At 64.4% G+C, this 27,387-nt stretch overlaps 2 protein-coding genes and 1 long non-coding RNA gene across 7 annotated transcripts in view; 2 read left to right on the forward strand and 1 right to left on the reverse strand.

Annotated features, from left to right (window-relative positions):
- FLII (FLII actin remodeling protein) overlaps nt 1-5,307 on the forward strand; it is a 12,546-nt gene extending 7,239 nt beyond the window's left edge. For both annotated transcript variants that reach the window (XM_027131236.1, XM_027131237.1), the window contains exons 14-30: nt 133-312; nt 1,018-1,100; nt 1,217-1,291; nt 1,503-1,586; nt 1,698-1,869; nt 2,344-2,448; nt 2,537-2,728; nt 2,979-3,167; nt 3,244-3,383; nt 3,465-3,687; nt 3,796-3,950; nt 4,034-4,094; nt 4,177-4,305; nt 4,381-4,487; nt 4,579-4,684; nt 4,777-4,842; nt 4,924-5,307. In XM_027131236.1, coding sequence (XP_026987037.1) covers nt 133-312; nt 1,018-1,100; nt 1,217-1,291; nt 1,503-1,586; nt 1,698-1,869; nt 2,344-2,448; nt 2,537-2,728; nt 2,979-3,167; nt 3,244-3,383; nt 3,465-3,687; nt 3,796-3,950; nt 4,034-4,094; nt 4,177-4,305; nt 4,381-4,487; nt 4,579-4,684; nt 4,777-4,842; nt 4,924-5,058 — 2,202 coding nt within the window. In that variant the 3' untranslated portion in view covers nt 5,059-5,307. The remainder of the gene's footprint in view (nt 1-132; nt 313-1,017; nt 1,101-1,216; nt 1,292-1,502; nt 1,587-1,697; nt 1,870-2,343; nt 2,449-2,536; nt 2,729-2,978; nt 3,168-3,243; nt 3,384-3,464; nt 3,688-3,795; nt 3,951-4,033; nt 4,095-4,176; nt 4,306-4,380; nt 4,488-4,578; nt 4,685-4,776; nt 4,843-4,923) is intronic.
- LLGL1 (LLGL scribble cell polarity complex component 1) lies at nt 5,301-20,841 on the reverse strand. 4 transcript variants are annotated; one of them, XM_027131241.1, is made up of 23 exons: nt 20,684-20,841; nt 17,469-17,566; nt 15,541-15,622; nt 15,315-15,445; nt 14,157-14,315; nt 13,903-14,065; nt 13,680-13,815; nt 13,388-13,442; nt 13,115-13,269; nt 12,824-13,047; nt 12,587-12,654; nt 11,378-11,531; nt 11,200-11,304; nt 10,494-10,786; nt 10,186-10,333; nt 9,955-10,108; nt 8,010-8,305; nt 7,390-7,654; nt 7,174-7,288; nt 6,904-7,010; nt 6,595-6,715; nt 6,358-6,445; nt 5,301-5,839 (listed from the first exon to the last, which is right to left on the reverse strand). In XM_027131241.1, the coding sequence occupies exons 1-22, from the start codon at nt 20,762-20,764 to the stop codon at nt 6,367-6,369; spliced, it is 3,189 nt and encodes a 1,062-aa protein (XP_026987042.1). In that variant the 5' UTR covers nt 20,765-20,841; the 3' UTR covers nt 5,301-5,839; nt 6,358-6,366. The 4 variants fall into 4 exon arrangements, with proteins under 4 accessions (XP_026987042.1, XP_026987040.1, XP_026987041.1 ...); XM_027131239.1 differs by having other exon boundaries at nt 6,904-7,016; nt 13,680-13,812; nt 20,684-20,840; XM_027131240.1 differs by having other exon boundaries at nt 6,904-7,016; nt 9,955-10,102; nt 20,684-20,840.
- Nucleotides 20,842-22,585: 1,744 nt separating this feature from the next.
- LOC113633151 (uncharacterized) lies at nt 22,586-24,346 on the forward strand. The gene is made up of 2 exons (XR_003438083.1): nt 22,586-23,028; nt 24,241-24,346. It is a non-coding gene; the product is annotated as an uncharacterized LOC113633151 (long non-coding RNA).
- Nucleotides 24,347-27,387: the final 3,041 nt, after the last annotated feature.

A 27,387-nucleotide genomic window follows, 5' to 3' on the forward strand; every position in this document is an offset into this window, starting at 1 on the left:
CCGACCTGGACGGCTCAGAACCGCCCGCTCCCAGCCGTGTTCCGGGGGAGGGTGGGCGGCGAGCTCTCTGCCCGGGAGGCTGCCCAGCAGAAGCCTGGCGGGGGCTGACCCAGCCACTGCCCTGGCCTTCAGACCTTTCTGGATGACAGCGGGTCTCTGAACTGGGAGATCTACTACTGGATCGGCGGGGAGGCCACACTTGACAAGAAGGCGTGCTCTGCCATCCACGCCGTCAACCTGCGCAACTACCTGGGCGCCGAGTGCCGCACCGTGCGCGAGGAGATGGGCGAGGAGAGCGACGAGTTCCTGCAGGTGCGGAGGGGCAGGGGCGGGGCCGGAGCCGAGGGCCGGTGGGCGGGGCTGACTGAACCGTATCAGGTGCTGAGCCCTGCGATGGCAGAAGGCGGGGACGGATGGACTGAGGTCAGGGAAGTGAGGTGAGGCCACCAGTTGGGAGCCTGGGTCAGTGGAGGCAAGTCCTGGCTCAGGTGAGGGTAAGGAGACCAGGCTAGTTTGGGAGCTGGAAACTGGGTTGGTGGCGGTGCAGGAGACCAGGAGGGATGAGGAGCTGGGACTACAAGCTGCCAGAGGGTGGCCCACCGGCCGGCCACGAAGGAGGCGGGGCCAGGGGCAGGGCCAGAGTCCAGGGAGCTGGGTTAGTGACCGGCGCCGGCCTACCTGCCAGCTGGTTACATGTAGGTACCTACACGAGACGAGACGAGATTTTGGGTACTTCCACCTGAGTTTGCCTTCTTCCATAACCTCGCCCGGTCCTGTCCCCTGATACGCGCGTATGTAAGCATGCTGTGTGCGGACACGAGCAGACGCGTTCACGGTTATGTACGTCGTAGCACCCCGTGTGCGTTTACGTCTGTAGACGCAGATCGTGTATTTTTAACATGGTCGTGGATTCACAGCATCTGACTCGGCTACACGCAAGTCCGCCCCTCCTGACAGGTGATGTTGGGTGGGGGTCGGGGGGCCAGCTCGGTGAAAGTCCACACGCCCCACACGCAGGTATTTGACAACGACATTTCCTACATCGAGGGTGGAACAGCCAGTGGCTTCTACACTGTGGAGGACACGCACTACGTAACCAGGTGAGGGGTGTGTGGGCGGCAGTAACCTGGACTCAGCTGGGCAGGATGGGGGGAGGGTATTGGGGTAGATCTGCCCCTTGGTGCCCCCGCCAAGCCACTCTTGCTCTGGCCCCCAGGATGTACCGTGTGTATGGGAAAAAGAACCTCAAGTTGGAGCCCGTGCCTCTTAAGGGGGCCTCCCTGGACCCAAGGTGAGCCCCATGACGTGAGGTGGGGTGCTTCACCCCGAACCTTCTCCCCACCGGTGGGGGCAGGGCTTGGCTCTAGACAGAGAGGCCTTCCAGCTCGTGTCCTGCAGAGCTTGGCAGGAGGTCCTGCAAGGAGGGATTTGGGGTGGGGTCAGAGGCATGGGGGCGGTCGTTGCTGTGGCCAATGGCAGCCCCTCCCACTCCTCCTGTCCAGGTTTGTTTTCCTGCTGGACCAAGGGCTGGACATCTACGTGTGGCGGGGGGCCCAGGCCACGCTGAGCGGCACCACCAAGGCCAGGTAAGAGGACTGTGACCTGCCCAGATGTGCTGGGGTGTACCATGCAGAGGAAAACTGTCACCCAGGGAGGAGGCGTGGGCTTCATCACTAAGGCTTCGCACCCGCCCTCAGGCTCTTTGCAGAGAAAATTAACAAGAATGAACGCAAAGGGAAGGCGGAGATCTCGCTGCTGGCACAAGGCCAGGAGCCCCCGGAGTTCTGGGAGGCGCTGGGCGGGGAGCCCTCCGAGATCAAGCAGCACGTGCCCGACGACTTCTGGCCGCCCCAGCCCAAGCTGTATAAGGTGAACCGGGGGCGCGGGGCTGGCCTGACTGCACTGGCCTCCTTCGGGACCTCGGCGGGGAGAGGGTGCCACCTTCTGGGCAAGGAGTAGCTCAGCACGGGTCTGAGGCAGGCTCTGAGTGGGGCGGGGGGCACCGGTGTTGGGCTCTGTGGTTCCGGGAAGGCGGGGCTGGAGAGGGAGGCCAAGAAGCACATGGGTGCCAGGCCTGGGGACCTGGCCTTCGTGCTGTAGGTGTTGTGGGCGGAAAGACGACAGGTTAGAGAAACTCATAAGGACCTGGAGAGGGCGGGTAGGGAAGGCACCGTCTACCAGTCCTTCTTCCACTGATAGGGTTTTCTAGAAAGCATTTTGGGGTGGAGAGAGGAGCAGGCTGTGGACCTGAGCGCAGGGGCCAGCCTGAAGCAGGGGCTGTTGTGGCCGGGGCTTGTGTTCCCCAGATCCAGCCTGGTTAAGCCCACCTCTTGCTCCTGCCAGGTGGGCCTGGGTCTGGGCTACCTGGAGCTGCCGCAGATCAACTACAAGCTCTCTGTGGAACATAAGATACGGCCCAGGGTGGAACTGATGCCTGGGATGCGGCTGGTGAGACGCACGGGGAGGAGGGCGTGGGGGCTGGATCCCTTCTTGCTGGTGGCCCTGGTCTTGACCTCCAGCCTCCGGGGCCCCGCAGCTGCAGAGCCTGCTGGACACACGCTGCGTGTACATCCTGGACTGTTGGTCTGACGTGTTCATCTGGCTCGGCCGCAAGTCCCCGCGCCTGGTGCGCGCTGCCGCCCTCAAGCTGGGCCAGGAGCTGTGCGGGATGCTGCACCGGCCGCGCCATGCCGCGGTCAGCCGCAGCCTGGAGGGCACCGAGGCCCAGGTGTGCGATGCGGTGCCCCCGGAGGCCGCCTCCCCGAGATCCCGCGGGCGCGTTCTTGCCCTGACCCTCTGTGGACCGGTTGGTTACCAAGCTCCACAGCTTCCCGGGCCCCGCCCATGCCCCGCCCCCACCCCGCCCCCACCCCTAGTCCCCCTAGGTTGCTAGGCCACACCTCTCCCAATTCCTAGGCCCCACCCTGCTTCCCCAGGCCCCGCCTCCTCTGTCTCCCACTCCAGCTGTGCCTTCTCAGGTGTTCAAGGCCAAGTTCAAGAACTGGGACGATGTGTTGACTGTGGACTACACGCGCAATGCAGAGGCTGTGCTGCAGGGCCCGGGGCTCGCGGGGAAAGTGAAGCGTGACGCCGAGAAGAAAGATCAGATGAAGGCCGACCTCACCTCGCTTTTCCTGCCGCGGCAGCCGCGCATGCCTCTGGCGGAGGTGGGCACGGGGCTGGGGCGCAGGGCGGGCTGGCTGGGCTGGGTTGTCCCACCATGACGGGTGGGGTCGCACGCAGGCAGAGCAGCTGATGGAGGAGTGGAACGAGGACCTGGACGGCATGGAGGGCTTCGTGCTCGAGGGGAAGAAGTTCGCACGGCTGCCCGAGGAGGAGTTTGGCCACTTCTACACGCAGGACTGCTACGTCTTCCTCTGCAGGTGCCTCCCCCGCGTGCCCCTCACGCCCCCCCCCCCCGGTGCTGGGGGCTCAGCCCTGACCACTGCCCTCTGGCCCCACAGGTACTGGGTCCCCGTGGAGTATGAGGAAGAGGAGGAGAAGAAGGCGGGGGCTGAGGACGAGGGAGAGGAGGTGGCGGCCGAGGCGGAGGAGAAGCAGCCCGAGGAGGACTTCCAGTGCATAGTGTACTTCTGGCAGGGCCGCGAGGCTTCCAACATGGGCTGGCTGACGTTCACCTTCAGCCTGCAGAAGAAGTTTGAGAGCCTCTTCCCCGGCAAACTGGAGGTGTGCCGGCCGCACCCCCAGAACACGGGGAGGGGGTGTCCCTGGGACTCACCCAGGGGAGCCTTGCCCCCCCCAGGGAGCTGCCCCTGACCGCTTCTGTGCCCCCAGGTGGTGCGCATGACACAGCAGCAGGAGAACCCCAAGTTTCTGTCCCATTTCAAGAGAAAGTTTATCATCCACCGGGGCAAGAGGAAGGCGGCCCAGGGAGCTCTGCAGCCAAGCCTGTACCAGATCCGCACCAACGGCAGCGCCCTCTGCACCCGGTGCCTGGCCGCGGGGAGCGGGCGCGGGCGGCCGGCGGGCCGTGTCCCGCCCGGGCTCCTTGCTGACCCCTGCCCTCCCCCAGGTGCATCCAGATCAGCACCGACTCTGGCCTCCTCAACTCCGAGTTCTGCTTCATCCTCAAGGTGGGGCCTGGCGCGGCGGGGGGCGGGGCTGCGGGCGGGGCGGGGCTGCGGGCGGGGCGTGACCTGGGCCCCGCACACCCAGGTTCCCTTCGAGAGCGAGGACAACCAGGGCATCGTGTACGCGTGGGTGGGCCGGGCGTCGGACCCCGACGAGGCCAAGCTGGCGGAGGACATCCTGAATAGCATGTTTGAGGCCTCCTACAGCAAGCAGGTGAGCGGGGTGGTGGCGCACACTGGGTGGCTGGGGGTGGGCTGCCGGGCCCGCGCTGACGGACCTTTCCCCCAGGTCATCAATGAGGGCGGGGAGCCTGAGAACTTCTTCTGGGTGGGCATCGGGGCACAGAAGCCCTACGACGACGACGCCGAGTACATGAAGCACACGCGGCTCTTCCGGTGAGGACAGCCCCGCCCCAGCCCCCAGTGTCCCCCTCAGTCCCGGCCCCGCTGCCGTGACCCTCGGCCTCTCCGTGACCCTTGACCCCAGGTGCTCCAACGAAAAGGGCTACTTCGCGGTGACCGAGAAGTGCTCTGACTTCTGCCAGGACGACTTAGCAGATGATGACATCATGCTCCTGGACAACGGCCAAGAGGTGAGAGCCCCTCGGCCCTGCCCTGGGGAGCCCTGCCGTCCCCGGATGGGAATTCTGAGGCCGGGTGGCCACCTACCCCGCTGTCCCCACAGGTCTACATGTGGGTGGGGACGCAGACAAGCCAGGTGGAGATCAAGCTGAGCCTGAAGGCCTGCCAGGTGAGTGGGGGAGGGGCCGCGGCTGGGCCTGGGGGGAGGGGCTGAGGCTGCAGGTGCGCACTCACCCGTCCCGCCCGCCAGGTGTACATCCAGCACCTGCGCTCCAAGGAGCACGAGCGTCCCCGCCGCCTGCGCCTGGTGCGCAAGGGCAACGAGCAGCACGCCTTCACCCGCTGCTTCCACGCCTGGAGCACCTTCCGCCCGGCCCTGGCCTAGGGCCGCTGCCTGCCTGCCCTGTTGGCCACCACAGGCTCTGTGGAGGGAGAGAAAGGGCCTGTCTGTCCTCCACCTGACCCCAGTGCCACAGTCCCCAGCAGCAGCAACGAGAGTAACCCTGACCAGTGCCCCCAGGGGCCTGGGCAAGTGGATCTCCACCGTGAGCTCACGTGTGATGCCCCTTCTTCTGCCAGGGATAAAAGCAGGTGTGGTTGCCTTTTAAGAGATATTAAATGCTTTTATTTTCAATATTAAAAATCAGTATTTTTAATATTAAAATTGCTAATTTTAACAAAATGACAGGGAAAAAAAAACCCAGGGTACAATCTACAAGGAAACCCATCCTGACCCCCGCTACACACACACACACACACACACTCCTGGTGGAGCTCACACACACACACACACACACTCCTGGTGGAGCTCTCAGTCAGAAACACACACACACTCTCGTGCACAGCCTGCGGGGGGGGGGGGTTGGGGGGGCTGGCCCGGGAGCACGTACCAAAATAGTTTTAGAAATGACTGTGGTGCCTGGCACAGGCGTTAGAAAAATACTCTCTGCAAAAGGAGAGGGAAAGGACGGTGTTGTCGCCTGGGAGGTGACGGGGCTGTGAGCCCCAGCTGCCCTCCCCTGTGGCACCTGACCTCCCGGGTGGCCTCCGGGGCCAGGCTGGGCAGGTCCCGCTGGAGCCTGAGATTAGCAGGTGCAGGTCTACATGAAGGGCCGGGGTCCTGGGTCCCAGCTCCGAACAGGGCAGGCCTGGCAGTTCTGGCTTTCCTGGTGGATGAAGGAAAAAGGGATCGGCAAAAGGTCAGGGAGGTCCAAAGGGGCAGGCGGCCCGGCCACACGTGTGCCACCGCTCAGTCTCCTGTCCAGGACGAGGGCAAGGGCCCTGTAGTGACAGCCTTAGCCCTGACCACATCTGGGCCCCTGAGACCAAAGCGTGGCCCTGGAGGGGGCAGTGGTGACCCCAGCAACAGAGGGAGCCACAGCGTCCGTGCAGGGAGAGGCGGGGGGCGGGGCAGACCTACGGCCTCAGATTCGGGCCTGGGCCGGTCAGCCTCGGGCAGCGCCCGATCTCGCACACCTGGGTGATCTCACCTGCGAAACAGGCTGACCAAACCCATCTGAGCCCCAAGCTGCCGTTCCCCTAGGTGGTTTGGCCTGGTCTCGTTCCAGACACCAGCCGTGTTATCTGGGGGCTGATGGGCCGGGCCTGCCAGGGTTTCGGGTGCAAGACCAGGGGGGTGGGGGTGGGGGGCTGAGGCCGCGCCGAGGGGACCAGGGCCCCGCACCTGAGTGCCTCATCCAATCAGGATGGGGCAGGCTCGGGCCTCGTCCTCTGACAGGTTCCGCAGGTTCTTCTCAGATTCCTCCGAAGAGCTGTGGGGGGGGGGCAGCGGTCAGCGGGTCTGGGGTCAGGCCCTCCGCGGCCCTCTGTGCCCAGCTGGGATATGAGGCTGGCTGAAGGGTGGGGGGTGGGAGGCTGGGAGCCAACCAACCCCCTCCTGTGGAGCCAGCCACCTCCTCACCCCAGGAAGTCCTTCACGTCCTCCACCGTCACGTCCCCTGTCGTGTCCAGCGTCGTGTCGGCACTGGTGGCTGAGTCAACGGACGTGGGTGAGAGCGTGGCCTCAGGCAGCTCCGGGGTGTCTGCAGAGAGGAAGTGATCAGGCCCTTCTCAGGGCCCCGGGGCAGCCTCCACACCTGGGGCCCTGGTCCTGAGTCCAGCGCACAGTGGACCACGGCACCAGCACACGGACCCCCACCCTCTCGTGCCCAGCATGCCCTTTCCCCAGCCCCCTCAGGGGCCGCATCCCGCAGAGGCCCTCCCTCCTCACCAGTTCCCTCGCTGCGGGTGGGATCGGGGCTTCCGCTGCGGCTCTGTGGACCCAGGACGACGCCAGGGGTCCCGTTAGCCTGGCTCAGCTTGGGCGACTCTTGGGGCCTGTAGCTGCAGAGATGGGTCTGTGCTGGGGACCAGGGGCAGGTGCCTCATGGCTCGAGGGCCAGGCCCCCACCCTCCCACTCCTGAGCCCTGGGACCAGAGAGGGGTGACACCGGGGATGGCAACCCTGCTCCTTGCTCCAGGCCCCACCCCCTCCACGCACCTGGCACGCATGGCATCACGGGGCCAACTGATGTCCAGAGAGCAGAGCGGCTCCGTGATGTTCCGGGCGCTCAGGGAAAAGCGCTCGAACTCCGACGGGGAAATCAGGTAGAACCCTAGGGGTGGGTGGGAGGGGAGCAGAGAGCGTAGTGAAGGGCCTGCCCCCTCTTCCGGAAGCCCTGTGAGCGGCCCCTCCCCTGCCGTCCGGGGCCCTCACCCTGGCCGTGTCGTGTGAAGACGCAGGAAGCGATGCCACTGATGTCCTCCTTGCGGATGCAGGCATAGTGCACCTGGGGCCGCAGGCTGGGCACCGAGAACACGTGCACGTCGCCCAGGTTGGTGAGGCAGGCCAGGCAGGTCTCGGCGTAGTCCTCGCAGGCCACGCTGGCAAAGGTGGCCAGGGCCACCTTGCGCACGCGGCAGCCCTCGTGGGCCGTCAGCTTGAACTTGGTCTTGGCGCTCACTTTGGGCAGCGTGAACACCTGGAGGCGGGCAGGGGATGGCCACTGAGCAGAGCCTGGCCCGTCCTCGCCCCCATGCCGCCACCCAGCCCGGCTCTCCAGCCCCACCCGCTTCTCTGCCCGGAAACCTGCCAGGCCCCTCCCGCTGTGGTGGAGCCAGTCCCACCGGTTGGAAGGGCAGGGGGCCGGGACCCCCCACACCTGGAGCTCTGGGGGGGCGGTCGAGGTCCTGGGGGCCCCCGGGGTTCCCCGGGGTGTCGCTGCCGGCTGGGGGCTCTCAGGAGGTCTCAGCAAGTGGGCGTAAGCGGGCAAGCGTCATCAAGGGTCTGGCGGTGTCCAGGAGACGGAAGCCCCAGGGGTCTCTGTGTCAGCTCACCTTGAACTGCTCCTCAGATGCGATAAGCACAGCGTGGCCGCCCTGCATGTCAGGCGCCTGTGCCAGGTCCCTTGAGGCCTCGTAGGGCTCCGGCAGCGGGCGGCCGCGTCCATCCAGCACGGCCACGGCCACCACGGGTGCGCGGTGCATCAGCTGTACCTCCTTGCCCAGCACGGCCTCCACTGCCCGCTCGGGCCGCCTGTCACTGTTCGCTGCTGCCGCGGGCACCTCCAGCGCATAGGCAAACACGGAGCCCGAGTTGGTGCCCGCCCACATGGTGGGGCCGTGGTGGGCCGCTGGGGGACGATGGGCTGGTGAGGCAGGCACGTGCCTCCCCTCCCCGCCCCTCCCGATGCCCTGGGACCCGAACTGGTTCTCTCCAGCCCACACCTCCCTGGTGACCTCGGCCCATCCTCCTGCAGGCGCAGGAGTGACCTCTAGGGCACCTCCGCGGGGATGTCAAACTGGACCCTGACCTCTCAGACCCGCCCCCCCCAGCATCCCAGGGATGCGGCCCCATCGCGGAGCCACGACTCCCCTACGTCCATCACTGGTCCTGCCGCAGACACCGAGCCTGCCATCCCGTGCAAGCTGACCCCCCCCTCAGGAAGAAGTGGAAAATCGGCTAAAAACGCACAGGCGTGGATGGACCAGGCAGTCACCACTGTGCACCTTTGATGAACTGGTGACCTCAGCAGCAACCACGGTGGGGGGCGGAACCGGAGTAAAAAATTAGTGAGCAATCAAAGCCATGCTTGCCAAAGCCCAGCTGGCTTCTCGGGGACACTGGAAGCAGGCCAACCAAAACCCCGGGGCTGCCGCATCCAGACAGTGGGAGGATCCACCGGACAGAGGGACGCTCCACAAACACCACCAGGAGTGGGGGCTCCCCTCCCAGACGGAGACAGAAAGACGCATCAATGACAGCGCCACGTGCAGACTAGCTGGACACTGACCCAACCCCAAAAAGGCGTTTCTGAGATGAACAGAGCCGCCTGTGGGCCGAGTGTGACAGGAAAACTCTAGCTTCAGCGTCAATGCTACGGCGTGCGACTCGGGCACCCTGGCTGTAGGTTATGTCCACCAGACGCACACTGAGCTGCTCACACAGGGGCTTTCACTTAAAATCCCCGAGACACGACAGATGTGCCCCATCATCAAGTTAAACCAATCAGCAACTCCGTCCATAAACCCGACCGCATCACTGCCCTCTGCAGGACCCTCAGGGGCTCCAACCGCTCGGGGTCAAAGCCAGCTCCTCGGGCTTCCCTGGTAGTGCAGTGGTTAAGAATCCACCTGCCAATGCAGGGGACACGGGTTTGAGCCCTGGTCCGGGAAGATCCCACATGCCGCGGAGCAACCAAGCCCGTGCGCCACAACTACTGAAGCCCGTGCGCCTAGAGCCCGTGCTCCGCAACAAGAGAAGCCACCACAATAAGAAGCCCACGCACTGCAACGAAGAGTAGCCCCCGCTCGCCGCAACTAGAGAAAACCCGCACGCAGCAACAAAGACCCAACGCAACCAAAAATAAATAAATAAATAAATAAATTTATATTAAGAAAAAAAACCTTACTATATATAAAGCCAGCTCCTTGGCTAGGCAGCCGGAACCCACACCTCCCGGGCCCGTCCTCTGCTCCAGCCACGCTGCCCGGGGTCTCCTGACACACGCCCACCTCAGCCTCGGCGCTGCGGCCCACACGCCCCCCCAGGACCCGGGCTCCCGTCTCCGCTCGGGTCTCCGTTCACCAACCCCACCGTCGGGCTGTCCCGGGGGCAGCTGTGGGCCGGGGCACCCTGTTGCCAGCGCAGCCCAGCACTCAGCAGGCAACACTTTCCAACCTTCCGGGAGGCGCCACTCCACGCCCGTTTCCCAGGCGGCTGACCGGAACCCGGGCCACACCACCCAGGGCCACCTCCCCAGCACACCCCTCCCGGCCTCACCGTCGCGAAGGAAGGTGTCGGCGAAGTAGAGGCAGCGCACGACGCCCGAGAGGGAGTCATCGGCCGAGCGGGGCTCAATGCGGCGCTGCACGGGCGTCACCTCCACGTCGTGGGGGCCGGCCTGCTCCGCCAGCTGCGCGTTGGCCTCCTGCAACTTGAGGGGCACGAGGCTCGGGAGCCCGGTCTTCCCGCCCCTGTCGCCCCACCCGGCCGCCCAGCCGCCTGGCCCACCTTGCTGCTGGCGGCAGTCAAGCGCTTCTTGCCCGAGACGCGGCTTTTGCGGATGCGCCGGAAGGACTGGCGCAGTGACTTCTTGAGCGACTTCACGCGGGACAGCGGCCCCTCCATGGCCAGGGAGTCGTTGGGGTGCAGGGTGCACCTGGGGGCGCAAGTGCCGGGCATCAGGGAAGCCCGAGCCCCAAGCCCGCCCTCGAGCCCAGCCACCAGGGGGTCTAACTTCCACCAGCAGTGCTTCCTGTGAGGCTCGAAAGCACCCCCCACCTGCGCCCCAGCAAACCTCGGGAGGGGCCCGCACGCACCTGGCCAGCACGGGGCTCCTGCGCAGGTAGTCGAAGAGGCCGAAGCCGTGGCTGGTGCCAAAGGCCACAAGGCCCCACTCAGCGTGGAGCGTGACGGCAGTGACAGCAGCCGGCGGCAGGCACTGGACCAGTGCGCGGGGCTGGAAGCCGGCCGGCCAGGGCAGCGGCCCTGTGCGTGGGCTCAGCCGCTCGTGGCCCTTCCACGTGAAGCCCTCACGGTCCTGGAGGAGGTCCACGCTGGCCACGCCCACCGCCTGATCCGACGGCTCATCACTTAACTCCAGCACCAGCACCTGAGGGGCGGTGGGGGGCATGGGGCGGTCGGCACAAAGAGGGGGCCACCCGCGCCCCACCCGAGCCTCCGATGCCTCTGCCAGGGTGGTCCCAGGATTGTCTCCAGTGCATCCTCTGAATAAACACTTACTGGACGCCCACTGTATACCAGGGCCCTCACTGAGCAACACGGTGGCGACCAGGACCTGCCAGCCCTGCCCTCCCGGGGCTCATCTAACACCTGTGCTCCCACCCCAGCCCCAAGCCTCTGTGGGTCCCCACAGCCCTGGCTGGTCCCACCTGGAGCCCTGTTCCCACCTCTGGGTTTTTGCTGCTCCGGTCCCTCTACCACCCCACCAGACCCTCCAGAAAGCCCCCCAAGACCCGCAGCCCTGGGGGCGCCTTGGCCCTACCTGGCCCGCCTTGGCCCTACCTGGCCCGCGGTGCCGGCCACCACCATCTGGGCGGTGTACTTGCAGAGCGCCACCTTCTGCACGCCAAGACGTGGATCGTCGCTGTAGGGGTCGAAGCAGCCCACCTGCAGGGTGGAAGGACTGGTGACACAGGGCGGAGCCCGGACCAGGCTCCCCGGAGCCAGGGGAGGGGCCCACCTTGCGGAAGGGTGGCCAGTCGTCCTCGGCAGCCTGGGCCAGGCTGTCGGCGTGCTCGCAGTCTGTCTGAAAGAGGCCGGCAGTGCTCAGCTTGTAGAGCGGCCGCAGGGCCACGCCAGAGGCGTCCCAGAACCGCACAGTGCCATCCTCGTGCCTGCAGGGAAGGTGAGGTCAGGTCCCAGGTCCTCCAGCCCCCCGCCCCCTCCAGTCATCCAGCGACCACGCACTGGGCACTAAGTGCCTAAGCCAGACACTGACTAGACTCCCACTGCACACGGCAAACAGGAAGTACCAACCGTACAGGACACATACTGAGCGCCTACTGTATGCCAGGCCACATACAGCAGGTGCTAGGCCCTTCCCTGCAAAGAGGGTGAGAAGGTGCGGAAATAATCACCAGAAATGATGAGCAGGAGGTGAGGGGCGGGTGACGCAGGGAACAGAGGACTACGGACGTTCTGCCCCCAGGGGAGCCTCCAGAAAAGGTGACCAGAGAGGCAGTCACAGAGCGGAGGGATCGGCTGGGGCAGGGGCAGCAGCAGGAAGCCTGGGGAGGCCGGGAGGAAGCAGAGAGGGAAAGGGGGGAGGAGCAGACCAAACTGGGGTGCAGCCTCAGGACACAGCTGCAGAGTCCAGGTCACCGGCGCCTGGGTGGTGGGGGGAGCCCAGAGCCAGGGCATGAGGTGAGTGAGGCCGTGGGACCGGGTGGGACGGCTCCGGAGGCCCTGAAAGCCACGGTGAGGAGCTCTCACTGGAGAGGGGCCGCTGGAGTCAGAGGCCCGAGGGTCCCAGCACAGGCGGATGGCAGGGGCTGGGCAGGAAGTCAGGGCCCGAGTCACCGGGCACGTCAGCACCCGCCAGGCCCAGGCTGGGCTCTCGGGCACCTGCCCTGTGCAGCTCGGCATGGGCCAGCCCAGATTTTCCAGTCCCGGGGCAGGCTGAGTGGGTGGAGCCCAGTTTCGGGCTAAAAGGAGGGCTGAGCCTTAAACCAGAGTCTAGAGAGGCTTCACCCCAGTGCACCCTGCGGGAATGGGGATGACCTGGTCCCACCAGGGGCCGGGCCTGAGTCAGCGAGCAGGTCAGCTCCCACCAGGCCCAGGATGGGCCCTCCCGCACCCGCACGGGCTGCACCAGGCCCTGCTCGCCCACACACACACACTCACACCACGCGTCACAACTGGGCTGAGCCGGGGACACGTGTTCGCCTACCCAGTCAGCAGCAGCCCTCGCTGGGTCGGCTCCTGAGCCAGGTTCCGGCCCCCGGTGATAGGCCAGCTCTGAGAGACGGAGACAGAGACGGAAGCAGAAGGTCAGGACAAGCATCTTCCTCCTCTCACCCCAGGAGTGGCATCCAGGGCACAAAGTCCCTCTGAGCTCCCCACATACACCTGCCACACCCCCATCTCAGGCGCGTGCCCAGGCAGCACCCTTCCTCCGGGCACACACCGAGGCACCGGAGGCCGGCTGGGGGTTCTGCTGCTCGCCAGCGCTCACGATGCGGGCCCACAGCTTGGCGGGGACGTTGGCGACGTGGGCCGAGCAGGTGATGGCGGACGAGTGCAGCGGGGCCAGGTATGGGGCGGGCACGGCCGGCCAGCCGGGCGTCTGCAGGTCCAGCACCACCAGCTCCTCTTCGAGCAGCACGGCCAGGGCCTGGGGCTCGTCGAACTCTGCGGGACGGGGTGGGTGAGTGCAGCCGCAGACACACGGGCACGGGGTGGGAGGGCAGGTACGCACCGTCCTCGGGCCGCGTGCTGTGCACCGTGAAGAAGTCGATGACGCGGGAGGTGAAGTCCAGCGTCACCAGGGTCTCGGCCTGGAGCACACTCACGCAGTGGCGGTCGCCATAGCTGGCACGGGGCATGCCACCGCTGAAGACGATGAAGTGCTCGCTGCTCGGGGCGGAGGAGCCACGTGAGCCACCGGAGGGGCCCCGTGGGGACCAGGAGAGCCTCCCCCAGCCCCGCCCTGCGCTCCCGCAGCCGGGCGTGGCCCCGGCGCACCACCTACCCCGACGCACAGTTTCGCCACAGGATCTTGCTGATGGCTTTGCAGGGGAAGGGGCCTGGGGGGTAGGACAGCATCAGGCTCACCGAGCCCCGGCCGCTTCTCCGTTCACCTCCTGCCTCCAACGCTCCCACCTCCCGAGGGAAGGCACGCTGCCCGACAGCCCCGGGGGGGTCTCATCTTTGCGGCTGGGCTCAGCCCCGCCACCTTCTACAAGTCCTCCCAAAGCCCCCCACCAAGGCCAGTCTGAGCTCAGGGTCACTGCCGACCTCACACAGGCCTCCCCGGCACTCACCGTAGGGCGTGGTGGCCACGGTGGGCTGTGTCGTCGGGGAGTCGCCGGCGTCCGTGGCCCAGACGGCGTAGCTGCCGTCGCTGTGCGAGCTGACCAGCGTGCGGCCGCTGCGCTCCCAGCACACACTCTCCAGCTGCTGCGGGGCGGGGTGGACGGGCGTGAGCGCAGCAGCTGTGAGCTGAGGCCCCGGCACAGCCGCCGGCCTCCCCCCTCCGCCACACACCTGGTTCCCCAGGAAGATGCGGTCAGCACACCGCGCGGCCCGGTTCCAGATGACCAGCAGGCCTCGGCTGTAGCCGATAAGGATCTTGGTGGGGTCCCGCAGGTGTCCCTGGAGAGACTCCACGGGGCCCAGGGCCTTCCCGCACCGGTAGTCGTCAGGCACGCTGCGGGGGCAGAGGGGAGGGGGGCGTGGGGGGTGAGCCGGTGGCAGCGCGCCCGGTGGACGGGGTGCAGGGAAGCCGGGTGGCCTCTCACCTTCGCAGAACCTCGTCCGGGCCAAGGGTCTGCCCCTCGAGCAGCGTCAGGGTGGGAACATCCAGGAAGAAGACGCTTCCGCCCTCAGTGCCCAGGGCTGCCAGGTCACCGGCAGCCACCAGCAGGACCACAGTGATGCGGGCGAGGCTGGGCAGGCCACTGTGGGGGCCGAGGGGAGGGGGGTGAGGGCGGGAGCCCATCCGCCGGCTGAGGAGGGCGTGGAGGGGGCTGAGCCGCTACCATCAGCTCACCAAAGCCCCTCTGCACTCGCCACAGCCCCAGAAAGGGCACGGTGGTGGCTGCGGACGTCGTAATTAGCTCGCTCGGTTATTCATCAGGACATCAGCAGGGACAGGGATAAAAATAGGTCCCCAGGTCTTGGAGAAGGGCCCCTGAGCTCCTCCCACCCACCAAGAGGGGAAGGCAGGAACCAAGCCCCACCTGGGCCAGGACCAGAACCTTCAGGACGCACGGCCCCCTGAGCCCCACTCAGGAAGCCCCGCCCCCAGCCCATGGATGTCTCCCTGACTTGCAGGAGGGCCCTGGATCGCTCCCCGGGAATCCATCCTGGGTTAGGGTTGGACACGGGGGCGGGGGGGAGGCAGGGGTCATCTAGCCCCAGTCCAAGCCCAAGCAGGACGAGCCTCCCGCGGAGCTGCACAGGCACCTTGCAACCTGAAGGACTCACCCGCGCTGGCCATTTCAACAAGGGCTGCCGGGCCAGGAACCAAGGGGCCCCGTACTCTCTCCCCAGGGGTCCAAGCCCATGCTGTCACCCCCCTGGGGCACCTGCCAGCACCTCACAGCCCAGCGGGACCCTCCTTTCCCCGACCCGCCCTTTCACCCAGGCACACTGTGGCCCATCGCCCCGCACCAGTTGAGGGCCCAGGGGACCTGTGCTGATGTCAGTTCCTGCCCCAAATGCCCCTCACCGGGCTCTGGACACACTCTCCCGTCCCGTGTCTCCTGGGGCCCCAGTGGTCCTGGAGCACAGACTGTCCCTGCTCACCTCAGACTCTACCAGGATGCCCACCTGACGCCTGCCAGGCCATCAGACGTGCCCCCTGAACCCCAGCCCCGGGGCGGCTTCCTGTCCCCCTGCCCCTCCACAGGCTCGCCCCACATCCAGCAGCCATCCCTGGCCGAGTCCCCCAGTACCTGGCACCATCAAAGCCCGGGCGACTGGGTGGCTGGTGGTGGAGGGCTTCCTCCAGGTGGGCGCAGCCGTTGTGGTGGACGACCTCCCAAAGATGGAGGCTGCTGTCGTCCAGCAGGGTCAGGAGGCGGCCCTGGCAGGTGAGTGAGACCAAGACTGAGCCGGTCTGGGGCAGGGGGCGGGGCGGAAATGGGGTTCACGGGAGCCAGTGGCAGGGCCGAGGCTCACCTGGCCGGGCAGGAAGTGCATCTGGGTGACGGTGGCCGCGTCTCGATGCAGGCCCGTGAACTCCACGCCGGGGGCACCGTAGCTGAGGGTGACGGGTCAAGGGCGGAAAGCAGGCACAGGCTGGGAAACCACGCCTCCTCCTCCCAGGACCACTCTGAGGGCCCTATCCAATGGGCCTGCCTATCCAGGGGCCTCCCTAGTCCACGGTGCTCCTCGCCGCAAGGAGCACCGTCTTGCACCGCCACTCGACACGCAGGCTCGCTCGGTCCTGCAAGTCGGTGCTGCTGCACGACCTTCACCTCCTCATCTGTAAAAGGGGCTGGCGACTTGCACTCCCACCTCGCGGGGCTGACGCAGGGCACGTGAGGGTAAAAGCGCCCCCCGCACACACGGCCCGGGCCCGGCTCACGGCTCTGCGTCAGCCTCTCCGGGCTGTGTGCACAGGAGCCGGCCCCGCACACCGCATCACACAGGCGGAGATGCCAAGCCAGGCACAGGAAGCTCGGCCACAGGCCGATGCCAGCTGCAGGCCAGGAACCCCACCTCCTTCTGGGGCAGGCAGCCCCCACTGCAAGGGGAGAGGCCACGGAGGCTTGGAGAGCTTAGGTGACCTGCTTCCAGCGCCCAGTGTGAGCGCCAGAGTCCCAGCAACCCCAGGCTTCACAGTGGACGGGCAGGCCGAGGGGCCCCAGGAGGGAGGACTGGGCAGGGGTCAGGGACGTTGCCTGGAGACAAGGCAGGAGCCGTTGCCTGGAGCTGGAGTTGGGATTCCCTGCAGGAGCCGGGAGGACACAGACAAGGGGACAAAAAACAGGGCAGGAGCACTGGGAGGGAACCAGGGTCGCCAAGGAGACGGGGCCAGACCCGGGGGTGGGGGGGTGGGGGGTGGGCTGCGGCCCCTGTGGCCAGCCTCAGTTTCCCAGCCCAGGACTCAGGCCGGAATGGTCTGGGAGGGGTGGGGGGCCTCGTCCCCCTCTGAGGCTGTCTGCCTGCCTGTCCTTTGTGAGCACGAGAAAGGCCGTGCCACCAGCAGAGACTCCGCCGGGACACAGAGAAAGGGGCTCCGGGCCCACAGCACACGCGGGGCAGGACAGCGCCGTAAGACGCAGAAGCAGCGGGCCAGGAAGTGGGACCCCTCGGCAGGCGGCCGGGGCACCGGCCCCTGCGTGCCCACTGATGCCTCAGGGGCCCACGGGAGGTGGGGGCACCCAGGTCCAGCCGCTCTCCCTGGAGTCGACAAACTCACAACTTCCTGGCCAGTGCCCCCAGCCCCTGGGTGGGGAGACCCCGTGCCACCATGCAGTGGCTGGCCAGACCCTGCCCCTGGGGCCCCACCTGAGGGGCTCCCCCCGTGCAGCGGGGCTGGGATCCCCCACGGCAGGAGGGAGGCGTCCAGCTGCCCGCCTCCCCCCACACCCGCCCTGCGCTCGCCGGAAAATGCCCCTTTGTGCGGCTCACAGGCCCATTGTGTGGCGCGAGCGTCCAGGTGCGGGCCGCGCGGCGCCCACCATGCCGAGCCTGGTACTGCCGCAGCGCCTCGGCTGGACACACGTGTCTTCACACTGGCACACGTGTGTGTGCCCGGGCACCAGGGCAAGGCCCGCCGTGACCCTGGCCCACCCACCACCCTTGCTGGGGACCGTGTGCAACCAGCCCCGGCCCACCTCCCCAGTCACAGCTGCTGGGATGGTAACTGCCAGGTAACTGGCTGGCTGAAAGGCAGCGCGGCGCAGCCGGGGCCACCGCGAGCTGAGCCCCATCGTCTCTGTGAGGAGGCGTCTCAGGGCAGCAGCTGCACCAGCCTCCACCAGGGTCCGGGCAGCTCCCGTGGCCTCCCAGCCGGGGCCCTGCCCCAGGGGCCCGGCACACGGGGAGCTGCAACCAGGACATTCTGACGGGCTCCGAAGGCCGGGGCCCACAAAGGATACATCTTGACAGCCCCAGACCGGGTGCCGATGGCCATGATGCGAAGCTCAGGGTCAAAGGCCAGGGCGCTGGGCTGGTTGGGGAAGCCATGCTCCACGGTCTGCAAGGAGACAAGGGCATTGGCACAGGCACGGCCCACCCACCCCAAGGCAGCCTCCAGGCTCTGCCACTGCTTCGCACCCATGCTCCGGGCCTCAGTGCCCTCAGCTGCGAAACGGGTAATCACAGCTCCGGTGAGGAAGGGCCTGAAACCCTGGCCCCGCCACAGAGGCCCCCCACCCCGGTCGAGGCCCCGTCCCTCTCTACACTCGGGTCCACCCCACCGTGCGCAGGGTTCTGAAAACAAACAGAACGGGGCTCGAGAGGAGGCGCAGGCACAGAAGTGAACCCCGCGGCCCCACAGAGCAGGGCTCCGCACCCCACTCCTCCTGGCAGACTGAAGTGGGGTGTGGTCCCAGGCAACCCCCAACACAGGCTCTGACGGGTGGTCAGAGGCCAGCAGCCAAGGCCAGCTAGGCAGAGGCTCTCGAGCGCCACCCCGACCCGGGGCTGCTCCCCAGCCCCAGAGACAGGGAGACTGGAGCCCAGAGAGAAGGAGCTTCCTGCCCAGGCCCCGAAGGTGTCACGCACCTGCCAGACTTGGGTTCCCACCTGGAAACTGGGAGACGTGACTCCCTTCCCATCCCTGGTTGGGATGGTGGGCAGGGGGCTTGTGCACTGGGGGTGTCAATGCAACGGCTCCCACCAGGTCCCCAGCTCCCGGCAGGGCCAGTCCCAGTGCAGACCAGCCCTGGCTCGCCGCCCCCCCCACCTACCCAAGGAGCCCCTAGTCAACCCCGAGGCCTGGCTGGGGGCCCTCCCTGGGAAGCCTGCACCCTTGGGCCCCCAGCCCCCTGCCCTCAACACCAAGGTGGGACACCCCATATGGGTGCTGGTACCCCCTGACCACTGCATCAGCAAGACACAAGTTTTATAAGGAACCCTGGTCCCCAGGCCTGTGGCCCCAGCCTGCCTCCAGCCTCACCCCATCCGGGCAGGGACTGAGCCCTCTGAGCACCTGGCTTGGCCTTGGGTGAGTCACAGCACTGACCAAGCCTCGGCTTCCCATATGGGCACTCGTGAGCCCACTTGACTGGGGTGGGCTGGGGAGCACCGGCACCGCCATGCCCACACTGGACCTGACCGAGTCTGGCGGCCCACTCCTCTGCTCAGGACCTCCGGGGCTCCCGGCTCACTCCGAGTCAAGGCCAAGTCCCCTCCACCTGGCTCCTCCCACCGGCCCCCAGCCCACTCGATGGCCTTCCGTCCTCCTCCAATCTACTAGGACCTCTGCATCTACGGTCCGTCTACCTGGAACGTGCTTCACCCGGCACTCTCCACGGTGGGCTCCTTCCCACGGCTCAGAAGACAACTGCTCAGAGGCCCCCTGCGCTGGCCCAGCAACCATTGCTCCACACCCTCACCTGCCTGATTTCACCCACGGCACTGACCACCAACCAAACCACTGGAGGCCGCACACTTGCCTCTCTTCTTTCGGCTTCTCACTATCTCCCCAACTAGTACATCAGCCCCACCCCGATGCGGTATTCGTTAAACTGATATAGAGTGGACATGCCACAGGCAACTTGTGGGCAGGGCTGGGATTTGGACCCAAGACTGAGTCCAAAGTCCAGGTTCACCCTGGACCACCACCCCCTGCCCATGCCCCACCACTCGGGAATCTGGGCCTATTTTCTAGTGATCACCTACCAGCCCCTCCTCTCTAGTGACCCTCTGCCCAAGACCACCCCCTCCCACCACTGCTGCCCACTCAGAACAGGGCCTCACCCTCCTTGGCAGGGAGACCAGCTTCTGCCACCAGGCGCCAGCCAGGGGGAGCAAGCCTCCCTTCCACCTGTCTCAGGTCCCCACTTCACACCCCGCCTCCCTGGCTGAGGAAGTGATACCTGAGCACTACGCCTGCCCCACCATCACTGTCCTCTCATCTCGAGGGGGCTCATCCTCGGCCACTCAGCACAGGGAAGGGGGACACCTCAGAGCCCCTGGGCACCAGCCTCCTCTCTGGGCCCCTTGGCCACCAAGTCTGAGGGTCCTGGCAGCCCCTACGCCACCTGGAAAACCCCGCCTACCCTGAGAGGTGACCCAGCCTCGGTCACTGCGGGACCGGTCGCCCCAGAGCTTCCTCCTGGACCAGAGTCTCCTGGCAGCCAGGTGGGGACCACAGCACCCCTCCCGAAGCCCCTGGCCCTCAAGGCTAAAGTCAGATCCCACTGACAAGGGGACCCAAAGACCAAGTGCCCCAGCTCACTCTGACTTTGGGCACGTGGTCAGCCCTAAACCTCAATTTTCTCACCGGTGTGTGAGCATAATGACTCTAGGCCCCAAGAGCAGCAAGGGGCCCTGCGATCAAAGGACTTGGGTGTAAAATTGAGGCCAGAAGTGACACCCCTGGGGAGAGTTAGCAAGGGGCAGGCTGGGGCCTCTCTCAACCACACACCAGCGCAGGGGAGGCGGGGCTGAAGGCAGCCCCTTTCCCGTGGCCCCTCTGGCCCTACCCAAGAAAGAAAGGAAGGAGCAGCCCTCCGCCCCCACCTCCGCCTTGGCTCCAGGAGAGGCGGTGGGTCGGCTGCCCCTGTGACAGAGCCCACAGCAAGGAGGACAGTGGCCCTATTCCATAGCAAGGGAAACTGAGGCCCCGCGATTCGAACTGCAGTTGAGTAAACGGCCAGGCATCCCCCGCTGGAGCCCCCGGCGATGCCGGGCAGAGAGCAAGCCGGAGCCCCGGGCGGTGGGGGAAGGGAGGAGAGGAACCGGGAAGGGATTTCCCAGCCCCACCCCCCAACATCTGCCTCCACTCCGCACCCCTCCCCATCGGCCTGGGTGCGAAAGCAAAACAAACCGGGCCCAAGGGCTGCGCAGGGGCGCCGAGGGGTCCCCGAGAAAGAGATAAAGAGACAAGAGAGTGGGAGCCGGAGCGAGAGTTGAGAGCCGCCCGGAGACACACGGAGGCGGAGAGGCCCGCAGGGAGAGGCCGGCAGAGTCCAAGGCGCGGAGACAGAAGCAGGGGAGCGGAGAGCAGAGACGGAGCGAGGCTGGCGCGCGGCTCGGGCAGAGCAGAGCGGGGCGGCCGGGCCCAGCGTGCGACCCCTCCCCCGGCCCGACGTGGCTCCGGCCCGGTCCCCGCCCCCGGCCAGCCGCCCCCGGCCCGCCGCCGCACCTTGTGGAAGGCGAAGAGCTCCTGCTTGAGCTTCTCGCGCTGCGGGTCGGCGCCCTGTCTGCGGAACCGAAACTTCATCATCTTGCGCCCGGCCGCCCGCCGCCGCCGCCGCCGCCGCCCGCAGGATGCACCGCGCGGCCCCGCAGGTCCTGAGGCGCGGGCGCCAGGCGCGGGCGCGGTGGGGCGGGTCCTGCAAGGGGCGGGCCCGCCCAACGGACGTGCCTCCTGGCCAATGGGCGGCCCGCGCGCCGCCCGCCCCGCCCCTGCCGCCTCTCGGTGGGCGCCCGCGAGCACGCCCGCTGCGCGTGCGCTGCGCCGCGGGGCCTCCCGGGACTTGTAGTCCACGAGCAGAGCTCTGGCGTGGGCTACTGGGAACGAGTTTTTGAGGCGAGGCGCGCGTTCCCCCATTTGGAGGAGGCTTTTCCCTTCTTGCAATGAGCGAGCGACGCGCACACTCAGGTAATGAGGCAGCCCCGTCCCGAAAGCCAGGAGAATTCTGACAGGGGCGACTCCCTGGTCCCCGGCCTCAGTTTCCCCATCTGCGCCATTGGCCCGGTGATTGACGAGTTGTATTATGTTTGACCAGTTTCACGGGACACCACTTGGACCATCCTCCAGCGCGCCAGAGCACCGCCCACGCCACGCTCCTGGTCCCGCTGGGTGGTCAGTCAGGATTGCCCTCCTCCGCCCACAGCCCCCTGGGGAACAACTATATACATCCTTCAGGATCCGACATAAAAAGCTCTGGTGGCAGCACGGGAGATTCTTAGGAGCGCCATCAGCTAAAGAGAGGGACAGAGACCCAGTGGGGAGAAGAGGCCGTTCCTGGGGAGCTGGCATTTGGTCCCGAGATTGGATCCGGGCTTCTCCGACGTGGGGGGAGGGCCTCCCTACGCAGGGAATGGTGTATAAGCAAAGCTGCACCGCCTCCACGCTGAGGGACGATGGCCTGTCCCCACCCACATCCCAGGCCTCCTTTTCTCATCTGGACAGTGGCCTGGAGGCTGAACCTTTCCTTCCGAGACCGAGAATAGGCTGCCCTGGGCTCAGGGTCCCAGAAGCTTAGGTGGGGCAGGTAGGCCTGGCCAGACCCCACCAGCTGTGTCAAGGGAGGCACCTGACTTGTGACCCCAGGCAGTTGCCAAGCCACAGGCCTGACCACCCCCCCGCCCCCAGTCAGCCCGGCTCAGCCCTTACCTGGGGTTGGGGCTGGATCTAGAAGAGGCCCGAGCAGAGGGGCAGGGAGGTGAGACGAAGGAAGATAAGAACAAGGCTTATGAGTGTCTACAGGTGTGGCAGGCACCAATCACATCCCTTTCCTGGTTTCAGCTGATTAAGTGCTCTCAACAGTTCTGTGAGGGAGGAAGCCCCCGAGGTTCTAGATGAGGAAGCTAAGACAGGTGGGCGCAGGCAAGGGGCCTGAGCTGACTGCACCGAGAAGGGTCAGGCACCTCCGGCCTCTGCCCATGCTATGCCCAGCACAGGCAGCTCAAGCAGGTCTGAAGCCTGGGTTCTGGTCCGTGCCCTGCCACCCATGGCTGACTTTCACAGCCTGAGCCCCAGTGGCCTCTTCTGCAGAACGAAGGCCTCACACGGGGAAACGTTAGGAAGGTGTTAATTCACATCCCTAGTCCGTCCGTTGCGTTTAAGAAGTTGTGCGGCCTGGAGCAAGATGCTTAAGCTCTCTGTCTCGGTTTCCTCACCTGTAAAAACGTGGGTAGGGGGGCTTCCCTGGTGGCGCAGTGGTTGGGAGTCCGCCTGCCGATGCAGGGGACGCGGGTTCATGCCCGGTCCGGGAAGATCCCACATGCCGCGTAGCGGCTGGGCCCGTGAGCCATGGCCGCTGAGCCTGCGCGTCCGGAGCCTGTGCTCTGCGACCGGAGAGGCCACGACAGTGAGAGGCCCGTGTACTGCAAATAAATAAATAAATAAATAAAGTTTAAAAAAAAAAAAAAAAGTGGGTAATCCTAGTACCTGCCTCAGAGGGTCGTTTCGAAGATGAGATGAATTAGCACTTGTAAAGCCCTTAGACCAGACCGCAGCCAGGCAGACAGGAAGTGCCGTGTGGGACTCAGCTGTCGTTAGTGTTCTTGCTAATTGCTGTTTGAGCTCTGCCTCTCTGTCACCCTCGGCAAGTCCCTGCCCTTCCTCAGTCTCCACTTCTGTCTTTGAAAGGGGACCGAGTCAGCAGGCAGTAAGCAGCCATGCCTGCCCCACCGCACACCCACAGCTCACAGTCTAGGGGAGCACAGAGCCGAGTGGAGACCACAGCCACCCGGAGTTCGCTGTGCTGTGATGGGGACACCCGGGGGCGGTGGGAGCCCAGAAGAGGCATCTGACGCAGGGTAGGTGCCCCTGGAGGGAGGGGGGCAGTTCAAGCTGGGCTGTAATGGGTGAGCAGTTCAACGGTAGAGCGGGCAAGGGGTGGAGAGGGGGGGCCCAGGCAAGCAGGGGTTCTCAGAGTGTCAGAACTCCCCCCACACCTGTACGAATGCCTATGGAGTAGGGCCCCAGAGCCTGGATTTTAAACCAGTCCTTTCCCAGGTGACCCTAAGGCCCCAGCTTGGCCCCATCTGATCAGGTTCAAGGGGTTAAATGGGTAAACTGAGACGTGAGCAGATAGGCCCAGCCCATCCACACGTGGGGCAGGGTTAGGAATGGCACGGGGTGAGTGTGGGACACCAAGGACGGACTGCTTGTGCTTCCCCTCCCCCGTGAGCCCAGGCCCAGGTGTATGATTACCATGGTCACAGGGCAACAGGGCCACGCCTGCTCATTGCTCAAAGCAGGAAACAGGCTCTGGGGAGCCCAGGCAAGGGCATGGACACAAGGTCTTCAGTGACCTCAGGCGGCCCCGCACCTGTCCTGGATGTTGGGGGGATGATGGGGGCAGGAGGGCGCCTGAGTCAGCAGCACTCAAAGGGAAAGCCGGTCCCTCTTGCAGCCTCCCAGCCTCAGGTCAGCCTCAGGCCAGGGATGGGCTGCTACCTTCTCGGCATTTCCGGGGTGGGGTGGCCTCTCCCTACACCCTCCTCCTCCTCCTTCTCCTTGGCCACCCCAGGGCCCTCGCCCAGCTCTGAGGTGGGACCCAGGTCTGGCTTCAAATCCCAAGACATCCCCTTGCTAGCTGGGTGACCTCAGGTAAGCCACTTGTCCACCTTGGGCCTCAGTTTCCCCATCTGTAAAATGCAGTAAGGACTAAATGAGATGATTCCAAACAGGCGTGGAGCCCAGGGCCTGGCAGGCTGTGTACCTAGTGAGCCAGCCATTCCTAGACTCTGGCTCATAACCAGCTGCCTCACCATTCTTCAAACCTACCAGACAGGCTCTGCCTTGGGACCCCTGCACTGGCTATTTCCTTAGCTGGGACGCTTTGCCCCCAGGTTTTCACTTAACCAAATCCCTCCCCTCCTTTTGGTCTTGACCTCATGACACTTGCTCAAGTAAGCCCCCCCGCCAGCCTCCCGATTCCTGATGCCTCCCTTGCCTGTTCCTCTCTGCCTGCCTCTTCTCACCCACCGTGCATCTGACTTCTGTGTACATTACTTGTCTTCCAGCTTGAGAATGTGCTCCCCGAGGGCTCAGTTTTTAATGCTGCTGTTCACTGCTGTGTCCCCAGTGCCTAGAACAGTGCCTGGCACACGGTAGGTACTCAACACATTTCAAAAATAATGTACAGATGAATAAAAAAAAGGTCAGAAGCAAATGCGACAAACTGTTAACACGTGTGGGTGGTAGCGTGGCTTCCCAAGTATTTTTCAGTGTATTTGAAATACTGCATTAAAAATACAAAACGCAAATAATAACAGTCCACATTGTTTGGGAGTCAGAGGTCATAGGAAATGGTGGTTGAAGCTTGTGGCGAGGCAGGTGCAGAGTAGGGGTGTCCCCGAGCCAGGCTGGCATCCTCAGAGGCAGGCGCCCCATAGATGCTGTATCTGTGCTTTATCGACCTGGACCTGGCCATGACACTTGGAGGTAGGTACAAGGACAGCCCACTTCACAGACAGGAAACGGAAGCTAAGGCCCAAGGCCACCTGTGGAGAGGAGGGAAGAAGGGCGAAAGCCCCGCAGGGAGGCCGAGTAGGGGCAGCCAGGGAGTGGGAGGGAAGGCGGGACAGCCTGGGCCAGGGAGACGGCCCCGCCTTCCAGGAGCTGGCCCAGATCCTGGCTGAGGCCACGACCCTCCTCTGCTGCCCAAACCACACAAGCAGCTTCTTCCTGGCGGCTCGGCTCCGGGGGGCCTGGCAGGCCCCGCGATTCCTGGAGTGGAATCTGGGCTGGGGGCAGGGCGGGCAGGGCCTGGGTGGGAGGAGATGAGGGGTCCAGCAGGGTGGGGGCTGCCTGGGAGAGCACCGGAGCCCTCATCCTGCATGGCGGCTTTGAGGGCCCATATAGGGGACGGGCAGGGGCAGGGGCAGGGGCTCTGGGGCCCACAGAGGGTGAGCAGTGTGTTGGGCCTCAGGGAAGGGGCCAGGCAGCGGGAGGCTGGGGCAGACCCAGCCTGTCCTCGTTTTACAAGGGACGAACCTGAGGCTCAGAGAGAAGTGACCTGCCCAGGGTCACGTGGGGGACCACACAGGGGTCTTTGGACCTCCAGCCCAGAGCTCCCTCTCCAGATACAGGGCTGCCAGGCCTGACACTTGCCCTGAGCCTGGGTCTGAACTGTGCTTTTCTCAGCTCACACTGGGTCACAGGACCTGGGGATGTGGATGCACCAGCCCCCTGCAGGGGTGTCAGGTTTGAGGATCTCAGAGGCCTACTGGAAGGTGGAGTTCTGTGCTTCATTCGTCTCTGTGGCTGCAAGTTCTAATCCTGCTCTGCCATTTCATCTTTCTGGGCCTCAGTTTACTCATCTGCAAGATGGGGGTGAATAGTAATTGCTACCATTTATTAACACTGAGCAGTTGATCTGTACCAGGCACCAGTCATTCCTTTCATTCTACGCCTATCTTACAGAGGAAGAAACCAAGATCAGAGAGATTTAAGTAACCTGCCCAGAGTCACACAGCTAGTACATGGCAGAGTCAGGATTTGAGCCCGGGCCCCAAGCGAGGTATTAGAGATTGTGGTGAGAATTAAATGAGACAGATCGTAAAGGGCCTCACTCACGATGAGTCCAGAGAGGGTGGGAGTTAGGGAGTCAGGTCCTGGTCTCCCAGCCTGCAGTGGCAGCACTGGGCCACACAGAACTCCCTGGGCTGTGCTGAGGGAAGCCTGCGGTCCACGGAGCCCAGGGCAGCCCTGTCCCACAAGGTGGCTTCCAGCAGGAGACGCCTAAGGCAGAGGGCACTGGCAGCACAAAGGCTCGGGGAACTATGCCCGGCGAGTTGGGTGGCCCTGCACAGCCGCTCACCCGGGGGCCCTGGCTGAGCAGGGTGGCAGCAGTGGGGAACCCAAGTTCTTGCCCCGGGGCCTCAGCTCCCCATCTAAACCGAGGGAGGGCTGTGCCCCGCCCACTCCGAGTGAGTGGGGACTCTCCGCTGGGACTCTGCTGCCGCACTGTGGGCACCGGAGGGAGTGCGCCAGGGAACGCCCCGACACCCAGCTGGAGGACCCCAGGCCCTCCGTTTGGAGCCCCTTAATCTCTACAGGTGCCGTGCCTGCCACGCTCCTTCTCTGCTCTCACCCTAACTAAGTCTGACCACATCCTCCTCTCCGCAAAGCCCTGCAACTGCCAGTTGTCAGGATTTAAGAATCTTTGTGAGCTGGCTGTTAAACACAGCCATTGTTTAAAAACTAACTTACACTGAAAACAGAGGTAAAGTTCAGAACTAAGCACTTCCGGGTTTACTTCGGTTTCCCTCCTGTCTGTTCTTCTGCATTACACTGGCTGCATCTGTGTGGTGGAGACACTGTGATAACGGCGCTCGCGGCTGTGCTTGGAACCAGCCAGAAGGGAATGTTTCCACGGCCACAAATCAGGCTGGGTTTACCACTCATGTTCTAGACCAGTGCCTCCAACAGAGACACAGTGCAAGCCACACATGTAATTTCAAACTCCCTAGTAGCCAGACTTAAACAGTAACAGCAAACAGGTAAAATTAAATAGCATACTTTATTTAACCCAGGTATGTCCAAAATATTATCATTTCCATGTAATCAATATAAAGTAACTAATGATATTTTTTACACTCTTTTTTTGTACTAACTCTTCAAATTCTGGTGTGTTATTTTACGCTTAAAGCACAACTCAATTCAAACCAGCCACGTTTCTTCAGGTGCTCAACAGCCGAGCTTCCAGTGGCTAATGTACTGGACAGCACAGGTCTAGACTTAAGAAATGGGTGGAGAAAATATTAACGATGCAGATTAAATTTAAAACTAATACTGAGGCTGAAACATTTCAGTCCCACTAACAATCTGTTCATCAGTGAGTAATCAGTAGGTCATGTCTCAAATTTAAGGACAAACTTATTGGGAAGAGAGCAGGGTAGTAGTAGGCTGAACAGTGGCCCCCAAAGGTATCAGGTCTCAATCCCTGGAATGTAAAATTTTTTTAACATTTTTTAGCTTTGCCAGTGTGATTAAAGATCTTTACATGGGGAGATTATTTTTGGTTATCAAGGGAGGCTGTAATGAGGGAGAGGCAGAGGAGATCTGGGACACAGAAGAGGAGGCCGTGTGGCCACAGAGGCAGAGACGAGAGTTATGTGGCCACAAGTCAAGGAATGTCAACAGCCGCCGGGAGCTGTCAGACGCGA

Source organism: Aethalodelphis obliquidens, unplaced genomic scaffold (assembly GCF_003676395.1).
Source record: "Aethalodelphis obliquidens isolate GAN/ISIS:26980383/991018 unplaced genomic scaffold, ASM367639v1 scaffold38, whole genome shotgun sequence".
NCBI lineage: Eukaryota > Metazoa > Chordata > Mammalia > Artiodactyla > Delphinidae > Aethalodelphis > Aethalodelphis obliquidens.

Coding starts and splice junctions, on each gene's coding strand:
- LLGL1 (XM_027131238.1), bottom strand. CDS start 20,764: ATGATGAAGTTTCGGTTCCGCAGACAGGGCGCCGACCCGCAGCGCGAG. Junction 13,816..13,902: donor GCATCTTCCTGGGGAACCAG/GTGTGTGGCGGA, acceptor CCCGCCCCGCAG/CAGCTGGAGAGTGTGTGCTG. Junction 11,532..12,586: donor CGAGGGCTGCTGCTGACTGG/GTAGGCGAACAC, acceptor CCTTCCCTGCAG/GCACGAGGATGGCACTGTGC.